Raw genomic sequence first — 9,734 nt, forward strand, 5'->3', positions numbered from 1 at the left:
TGCTATATTTGCTTAATGTGTTTTTTTCCCCATTAGATTTTCACTCAGTTTTCATTAGTCTTATCAGAGTTCTTTCATGTTTATTGTGAGCTTCAAATACATTTTTCCAACTACAGGTTCAGCAGGGAGACATCTCCCATCCCTGCTCATCAGTCGTTGGTTGCAGTGGTATTAAGTGGAAGAGGGTATTGCAAGCATAATTTCTGGGTTTCATTCCCTTTCCTATTTGCAAGATTCCTGCTTCACACACATACACATTTCTTTTAGAAGTCCATCTTCAAAGTTCAGACATTCACAACAGGCTCCTCTCCATCTCCTCCAAGCAGTATTAATATCAGATATTCTCAGTTCTCTTCAATACAGCAGTCTTTCAGCCTTATTAAACTTTGTATGTATACGTGCAATGATATCTAAAGAAACAGGGGGAGAAGGAGTCCCTTTAGCAGGGCAGAAGGAAAAGGCTTATATGTAGTTTCTTTCCTCTGAATCGTCACTCCTGCCAGCTTTCTTCTTTTGATTTTCAGCTTCCATTTACTATTGACAAGTATGTGTTTCAATTGCTGTGGAATGGAAGCAGTTTGGGGGTACAGTTTGAAGTGGCAAACCTGTGATTAAGACCCCCCCCCCAGACTTCCATTTCTCTTCTCCAATTACCCCTGCACATCGAGGTTCTTCTTTTATAAACCTAACTAAAGAGTACGTGGATTGTTGCTGCATTGTTTGTATGAGATGTTTAATTGGACCCAGTGTTTCTTATCCGTGGTAAATCAAATGCCATCTAGCAAGTTATCCCCTGATGATGTGTGTACTTAAGGCTGGAGATTGAGTTTAGTAAGGAAAAAAAAAACACCTTGCATTTTAATGTGAAATGGAATACACTTATGTGTTTCTTTAGCTAGTGTGGGAAGTCTGAAAATGGCTGGGAATAGAAAATACGGTAAATAACCACTTTTCATTTCTAATGCGTTGTGTTTGCTCTGCAGTAATAAAAATTAAATGGCTTCTGAATTGCACAGTTGGATACAAGGTGAAATGTTAAGAAGAAGAAACTTTTTTTGACAGCTCCTGTCTCCTTTCAAACTATTTCTAGCATTTCAATAATTATCTGTTTTGACAGCCTCCTTGTCAAGGGAGGGAAAATGTACTTCAGCGAGTAGCAATAAGCATAAAGTCTCAGTTATTATTTTTCCCCTCAAGAAGAGAATAATTATGTTGAAAATTACATTATGTTTAGTTACTACAGTGCAGAGCAGCATTTCATCTTTGATCGTAAGGTGGTTATTTCAGAAGTGGCACGTTGGAAACTAACTTCGGTTGCGAGGGTTCATTTTCATATAACTCCAATCCCCTGCCGCCCAAATGAGGTGTAATTTAGCTGACACTTGGAGCACGCAATTGATTTTTTGTTGTTGCCGCTTGGCTGATTTTTAAATTCAAACAAGTTAGATTAATACAGTGGGCCTGCACATGCACAGGATCCATATGGGAACGCACAGATACCACAACAATGAGCTTACTTAGATATTTGTACTCCGTTTTATTCATTTATTTATTTATTTTTATATTTATACCCTGCCTCTTCCAGCAACGCCAGCTTAGGGAGGCCTCCAACATTGTTATATAAAAGCAAATAGACTCACCATAAAACAATCATGCTAACTGTGTAGGCAAACCTCAGAGCACCTCAATTCAGAGGGGGGTATCCATAAAGAGCAGGGGTAGTCAACCTGTGGTCCTCCAGATGTCCATGAACTAAAATTCCCATTCCCATGGCTCATGGGAATTGTAGTCCATGGACATCTGGAGGACCACAGGTTGACTACCCGATATAGAGGGAGCCCAGTGATGTTAACCAAGCTGTCCAGATGTTCATTGGCCCAAGTCAATTGCCTGATGGATGGGCTCCATTTTACAGGCCCTGTGGAACTGACTCAGTTCTAGAGCTCCTCTGGGAGCTCACTGCACCAGGTTGGGGCCAGGACAAAAAATGCCCTGGTCTTAGCTGAGGACAGATGCACTTATTTTGGGCCAGGGCATGCTAATATGTCCTTTGGTGAGCATAGTCAAGCAGTCCCTTTTCTCCACAGTGGTGACCCAAAGTTGTACAGGCATTGTTCTTCCCTCCTGCATTTCATCCCCATGACAACCTTTTGAAGTAGGTTATGGTGAGAGAACCAGGCCCAGTGTTACCCCTGAGTTTCTGTGGCATCATGGGGATTCGGACTAGATCCTAGGATCTCCAAGATCATTCTCAGGCATTCTAACCACAACACTCTATGCTGCCTTTACAGATAATATGGTCGAAGCATGGAGTGGGTAGGTAGAAGGTAAAACACTGAATTAACATTAAAAAGTAAAAAAAAATTTTTTTAGCATGGAATCAGGCTTTACATGGTTTTTAAAAATACAATTGTATGATTTCTAGAAATTGCAAATGGCATTCATTTTTTGTTAAGTAAACCTACTAAAGTAACTGTTGCCAAATCAAGTCAGGGTACAAAACTTAGTTGGAATGTTCCCAAACTCCAGTTCAAGTCATTTCAAAATGGCATTAGTTACAATGTTCCCTCAGAATAAAGGAGCCAGCAAGCAACCGAAGCTCTGCCTAGAGGTTGGTTCACACAAATGGCACAGAACCTCTCCTCCCTCCCAGAAAAAACACCCAGAACACCTTAGCAATGCAGCCACTTTTCACTTCAGTCTTCTTAAGCTTTAAAAGCTAGTCAGCTTGGAGTGGCTGACCAGCTTGTACAGTAACCAGTGAAGAAAGGGTTAAAGGACTTGTAATCCACAAGCCATATTTTAAATTGGGTTTTGCCACTTGATGGAAATGTAAGGCAAGAAGTTACATCTCTTAGAAACAGATTGAAGTGGGGGGCTTTTCCATTGAGAAGCAGATTGAGGAGTGGATCCAGACTGCTTTTTCCATCAGCAGAAATGGATCATTCCTATCTCCTCTTCTACTTTAAGCCACCATTCTCCATGAAATGCTAGTCCTGGAGAGATAGGGGACTCTGAGGAATGACGTGGGGGAAGCGGTTGTCAGCAGGAAGGGGAAACTGGAGAAAGTTGCAGATTTTGTCTCAATTTAACCCCAAAATGACCCAAGGAGGGAATTTGAGAAGGGAAGAGTCCTGGCTGTCGAAACAAGATGGAACCAGTCTAGTTTACTGACTACATTTTAAAATTCAGCTAATATAGTCTCATGTTGTGGCTTAAGATGCGGGATTAATGAGGAATGCAAGTTATTTTCTGAGAGCCAGATTCCTCTACAAAAGAGAAAGAAAAAAAGAGAAAGAAATTCAAGACTGTCAAAGTCACAAGCAAGTTCTGTAGTCATTCACCTATTGTGAGTTGTTTGGATTTTTCATTAAAAGAAAGTCATAGTAACAAGGTACAGTCCACATCTTAATTATTGTAATTGATTAAAGGTTGTTTCAATACAGCAGGATCTGAATTAATTAACTATGACATTGATTTGACAATTTTTTTGTTGGCAAGAACTCGGGACGAACATCTTGTGCAGAAGCACTAGTTGGCTGACAGCAGTTGGTTTTTTAAAATCCCTGTTTCGTCTTTTTGTGGGTTTTTCTTTTAAACATTCCCAGTGTTCTGAATTGGGCTGCTCTTTTGTTTATGCTTTAGGCTGTCCTTCATCCATCCCTCTGGCTCTTCTTTCCCCTTAGCATGGCTATATTCATGTTTATTTGCTGAGGTTGCAGGAGCTGTCTTGACTTTGAACATTCAGAAAGTGACGGGGCCAGGCCACCGCTCTCCCAAAGCCACAGCAGAATGACCTTTAAGTCTTATTATTCCATTTTGAATATCTTACTTGTGACGGCCAGAAAGCTTGACCAGGTTCGTCAATTAAAAATGCGCCCACCAATTTTAGCTTTTATCACGGAACTTCATTTTTAATTATCTCTCCTATGTTAACAGCATTGACACTGAGAAATTAATGCTAAACTCCATTAATGTTTTAGAACACTTTCAGTGTGCCCTTCGTAGTTCACCAAATATTAAAGAAAATTGTCTCTGCAAAGATGTGCTCATGCATTCTTAAGTGGTCATGGTTCAAGTGCACTGCTAACTTCATGCTAGATGCTAAAATTAAAGTACTCCATACATTTTAAGCAACTTTTTGTTATTCGGGGGGGGGGGGGGAATTGATGTCTCCAGGTCCTTTTTTGCTATGAAGGGGTCTAATAATGAACTGCAATGCAAAAGAAAAAACGATGCATTGTAAAATGTATATGTAGATTAGGATAAATCAGGATAAATCAGGCAGTTTCTAGAAGGATGTGAAAATGTGATTGCTGTTAAAAGTGTATGTAAAAGAAGAATATCAGAACATGTTTTTAGTATTACAGTTTCTGCGTATTTATGTGTCAATGTTGGAATGGGATTTGGTGGCATATGTGCACATAAGCGTACATGAAAGAGGGAATGACTAATTATAGAAGGCCTTCATTGTACAAAGGAATACTCTGCTACTATTCTGCATCCAGTTGATGGTAACCATTTGCTATCCTTGCACTGACAAAAAAAACAAATTTCTGTATGCAGGTGTGTACCAGGGTGTGCATGTGAGCACCTCCTGCATGATTGGCCCTTGTCTCTGCTGCAGTGTTGAGTCCAACTACACGCTGTTTACATTTCTGAACAATGTTTTACCAGTAGATAACCATTAAGATTCCATGCTGATTAATGGGATTCCATGATAATATTTCCTCCTCTCCTGTTGCCCAGATGCATATTGGCTTGTTGAAGAACTGCACTGTCTTTTTCAACAGAACACACCATGTTGACACCATTTACATTGAAGCTTTGGGGTTATTTTCACACTGGTCAAAATCAAAGCCATGAGGCCAGTGGATGGGGAGCAACTGGTTGTCAGAAGTAGCATTGGCTGATACAAACACCCTTGCTTCTGTCGGGAAACCCCTGCACAGCCTACCTTTTCCCATAAGCTGCTGTGGAGTGTTCTCCCCCTCCCCACCCGAAAGTAAGCAATCAAGGAACTAAATGTTACAGATGAAATGCACTAAGACCTTATCTAGGAGCTTCTTTTTGCCAGCATGTATTCCTCCTCCAATAACTCTCTGGTCAATGTCATCTTCCCCCTGGTGGCCAAACCTTAGAGGAGGGGCTTCTATTGCATCTCTCTATATTCCTTGAGGGCCTGACCTTTGCCTGCCAGAAAAATTAGAAAGTTAATTGAAGTCAATTGAATTGTTTTCACCTTGCATTAGAGACATAGTAGGTTTATTACATTGTGATAATGGAGATTCATTACTCTGCAATCTCAATTTCATTTTGATATGGGAATTTGGTTTCCTTTTTATGCTTACATTTGGCAGATAGCCACTTGATTATCCGTGGTCAATGGCTTGTTTCCCTTACTTCCAGGAAGACGTGTTCTTTGTGAGGTCTTTTTCATCACTCCCTCCCAGATTTATGCTATTCAGAGGAGTCTCAAAGTGACTTATTCACCTTCCCTACCTCTCCCCAAAACAGATACCCTGTGAGGTAGGTGAGGCTGAAACAGCTCTAAGAGAACCGACTGGTCCAAGGTCACCCAGCTGGCTGCATGTGGAGAAGTAGGAATCAGACCCAGTTCTCTCTTAACCACTACACCAAGCTGGCTAAGTGCTAGATTAAGAATTTTTTTCTAGGTTTTATGTTATTACAAGTTGGGATTATATGAGGAAATTTGTGTGCATTGTAGAATTGTGAAGAAACAAAAAAGTCTATAGCTCTGTCGTGCTTGGGGCCAGTCTTCAGATTTTAAAAAGGGGTAATGGGTGCTACCTCAAATTGACTGTACTCTCCCCCCCCCTATTTCTTGGTCTTTCTCATGTTTGCTTTTACTACTTAATAGTAAGAAAGCCCATTTTAAAAATGGGTGGGGGTGGGGAAGCTAGCAGGCCATCAGAGCCATGTGGCCAATGTAGAGCATGCGGTCGGCCTTCCCTGCTGACCTGGTGGCCAGGCAGAGCAGTGCAGCCCATGTGAAGCATCCATATGGCCTTCCCTGCCCTCTCCTGATGGCTGGGAGAGTGGTGTGGCCAGCAGAGTGTGCTTGGAGGGCCTTCCCTGCCATCCTGGTTGCCAGGAGACTGGGGAGAGCAGTATGGCCAGTGCAGAGTGTGCAGTTGTCCTTCCTTACCCTCTGACAGCCAGGAGGCTGGGGAAAATGGTGCAATCTGTGTGAAACATGCCCAATCGTTGTTCCCCAGCCTCCCAGTGGGCAGGCCAGGAAAGTGTGGCAGGCCTGCAGCAGAGTGGGGCATGCATGAATGGCTGCCCATAAGCTTACCCTCCTGCTGGCTTTTCCTCCTCATGGCAAGTGCCGGGAAGTGCCACAGAGAAGGAAGACAGGGGTGGGGAAGAGCCTTTGGCTGGCCCTTGGTGGATGAGTGCCATCACTCTATTGGGAATATGTCTCCCAGTGACGGCCAATCAGAGGGCCAGCATGTCATCAGAAAGACCATGGCCTTTTTATGTGCTATGTTGACAAGAGTGACACACATTAAGATTCTGTTCTTAATGTTCTTTCTCTTGGTTATACTACTGTTACTGTAGCAAAGTATGTTCAAGTGCTCTATATACTCATGTATAAGCCTAGTTTTTCAGCACCTTCTTTCACCCTGAAAAAGCCCTCCTCGGCTTATACTCGGGTATATAGAGTAATTGAAATAAAAGCTTGCTCCAGGCAGCCAATCATTGCATTGCCTTTTGCAAATGTGTACTGCAAGCTGAGCTTGCTCTGGCAGCTTGTAGGACATCAATGGTTTGACTGAGGGACTCTAATCTTTTTTTCCTTTAGCCTTCAGTCGCAAAATAAATGGCAGTGCTGGATGGGAAAGGGAAAGGCTGTGATGGAGCGTTTCCCACCCTCGGCTTAATATGCAAGTCAATAAATTTGCCCAGATTTTGTGCTAATATACGCAGGTTGGCTTATATGCAAGTACCGTATTTGCCGGCGTATAAGACGGCTTTTTCCCTCTCAAAAACATGCCTCCAATTGGGGGGGCCGTCTTATACGCCGGGTGCACTTCAGTCTGGATGCGGTGGCGGGCGGCGGGCGGCGGGCGGCGGGCGGCGGGCGGCTCCCCCCCCGACACTGGGCTCACAGCGGCGGCGGCGAGCGGCTCCCCCCCACTGGGCTCACAGCGGCAGCGAGCGGCGGCGAGCGGCTCCCCCCCACTGGGCTCACAGTGGCGGCGAGCGGCGAGCGGCGAGCAGCTCCCCCCCACTGGGCTCACGGCAGGCGGCGGGCAGCAGGCGGCGCCAGCTCCAGCTCCCCCTCACTGGGCTCACGGCGGCAGCAAACTCCACATTTTGAGTGAAAATGTTGGGGGGTCGTCTTATACGCCCAGTCGCCTTATACGCCGGCAAATACGGTATATATGGTAACTCACATCTCTAATGAAGACCAAGGTCACTGCTCTTGTGTAGACTTTGCAAGGAATTTGGCTGCTCCCATTGTTTGATCCTGCTGCTATCACTAAAATGGTTTCTCCATATTTGGCCAAGCATAAAAATCCAATTATAGAGGTTGTCATCAAAGAACTTTGTCCTAAATCTAGATTGTAGGCTCATGAATCCTCAAATTATCTTCTATAACTGTTTAACTGTGTTATTGGGGGGTGAATACACAACACAATTGGTTTTGTGCACCATACATATGTTGTTGTGAGGTGCAAAATCATATCCAACCCATTGCAACCCCATGGACAATGATCCTTCAGGCCTTCCTCTCCTTTACCATTCCCCGGAGTCCATTTTTTAAGTTCACACCGAGCACCATACATATAGCAAATGCCAACCTTTTCTCAAAAACACAGTATTATTAACTATATAAAAATATAAAACTGTCCCACCTTGATGTAGGCAAATGTTTCAGCTGTTGTCCCTTGAATTTTTGTTTTGTTTGGTGTATGTTATAAATCAACATTATAATTGTATAGGAAAAGCATTTTGAAATTGCTTTGACACCTGCTTGCTGCCTTCAGCTCAATCTGGTGTTTCTGGTTTAAACATGGGCAAGCAGCAAGGGTCTTTGGGCATCCTCACATAGTATGAGATCTGCGAAAAAGATCTTTTATTTAATAAAGTGCAAAGGCTAGATTAGAAGACCAGGACCTTTTACAGATGACAACCTGTGAGTGGGTCAAGATTAATAACTACCCATAGTTATTGTGCTGCCTTTTTGGTCGTGGCCTGCCTGAGGAAAGTTCCCAGGCTCTTCACATTTCACAAATCTCAATGAGAAAGGTTAACTATGTGTTGGTAATTACATAGATCAGTTCTACTAAAGAACATTGTTTCAGAACAGTTTTAAATAGAAGTTTGTTAGTTTTGTTTAGGCAGAGACAGTAATTTTTGCTGTTTGTAACTACTTAACGGCATTGTTCTGCATTCACAGGAAATTCTTAAGAATGAGAAATACAGAGAAGACTTAAAAAGGAAGGTGGACGAGTGTTATGAAAAAGAGAGACTCCTACAGGCCAAAGAGTATGAAGAGGGACTTGTGGCGGAACCCACTCAAACCCAGATTAAGGGCCACGCGTCCGCTCAGCACTACGGAAGGCACGAACCCTCAGAAGACCCAGTCAGCACAGCAAATACTTTTCAGCCAGGTTCCTGGAAACCCCCTGCAGGATCATGAATGTAAAAAATGAGGAGCCAGCTGCAAAATGTCATGAATTGTATGAATCGTTTAAGCAACAAATACCCACTCAATAAACATATGAATTCATACATGAAGAAAGTTAAGCAGCATGTTTAGAGGAGATGTTCTAGTTTCATACACCAGAAAATACTTGCTTATTCGTGAATTTGATTTTTATAAAAGGCACAGCTGTTAGATTCTACTATTTAATACGAGGATTAAAGGGATTCTTGAAGTTTGTTCTGATAACACAGTTCGCAGAATAGTATATGAGGCATTGGGGGCAAATGCTGCTTATGAGGGTTGGAAAAAGTTCCTTTAACATTTGCTAGAAAAATCCTCAAACTAACAGGCTATTAGTATTTAGATGCATGTTTGAGTGGGAGCTGCTGACTTAAACATATGGATCATTCTTAATAGAGGAAAGTGATTTAGTTTTTTCCACATACACTGGTGACCTGCTACAGTAGGCTTGTAATTTACCCTTAGAAACACGTGCTACAGTTCTGTTACAAGTATAATAGTTTGTAGGCTATTGTGCATACCCCATACATACCCCCTAGGAAAAAAGCAACTTTGATCCCACAGCCAACTGAAGGAGTCAAAGTAACTGTGTTACTTCTAAATTTCCTATCCTGCTCATGAATAAATATGAGGATCCTTGTCTGAAACCAGATTTGCAACTTACCCAGCCATGGCGTTTTCAGGAAAAAAAAGCCAACCCACCCTTCGTTTTGAAACATAGAATCATAGAGTTGGAAGGGGCCATACAGGCCATCTAGTCCAACCCCCTGCTCAACGCAGGATCAGCCCTAAGCATCCAAGAAAAGTGTGTACCCAACCAGTCTTACAAAAAGAACACACAGCTATAACAGCATTGAGACCATAAGTCTTATCAAGGTCATTACTCTGACTGGCAGTTGTTGTCCAGGGTCTACTCTACTACCAGATCCTTTTAACTGGGGATAGGGGTACCCTGGGAACTTCTGCACATCAAGCAGATGCTGTATCATGGAGCCATGGCCCTTCCCTCTTGCTGGCCTGCTTCTGTGTTAAA

The 9,734-nt window shown here is 42.8% G+C and overlaps 1 protein-coding gene across 2 annotated transcripts in view; it reads left to right on the forward strand.

Moving 5' to 3' along the window:
* Positions 1-8,776, forward strand: part of NDUFAF2 (NADH:ubiquinone oxidoreductase complex assembly factor 2) — a 51,084-nt gene extending 42,308 nt beyond the window's left edge. For both annotated transcript variants that reach the window (XM_077347203.1, XM_077347202.1), the window contains one exon: positions 8,432-8,776. In XM_077347203.1, coding sequence (XP_077203318.1) covers positions 8,432-8,674 — 243 coding nt within the window. In that variant the 3' untranslated portion in view covers positions 8,675-8,776. The remainder of the gene's footprint in view (positions 1-8,431) is intronic.
* Positions 8,777-9,734: the final 958 nt, after the last annotated feature.

The sequence above is a fragment of the Paroedura picta genome, chromosome 7 (genome assembly GCF_049243985.1).
Source record: "Paroedura picta isolate Pp20150507F chromosome 7, Ppicta_v3.0, whole genome shotgun sequence".
NCBI classification, from domain to species: domain Eukaryota; kingdom Metazoa; phylum Chordata; class Lepidosauria; order Squamata; family Gekkonidae; genus Paroedura; species Paroedura picta.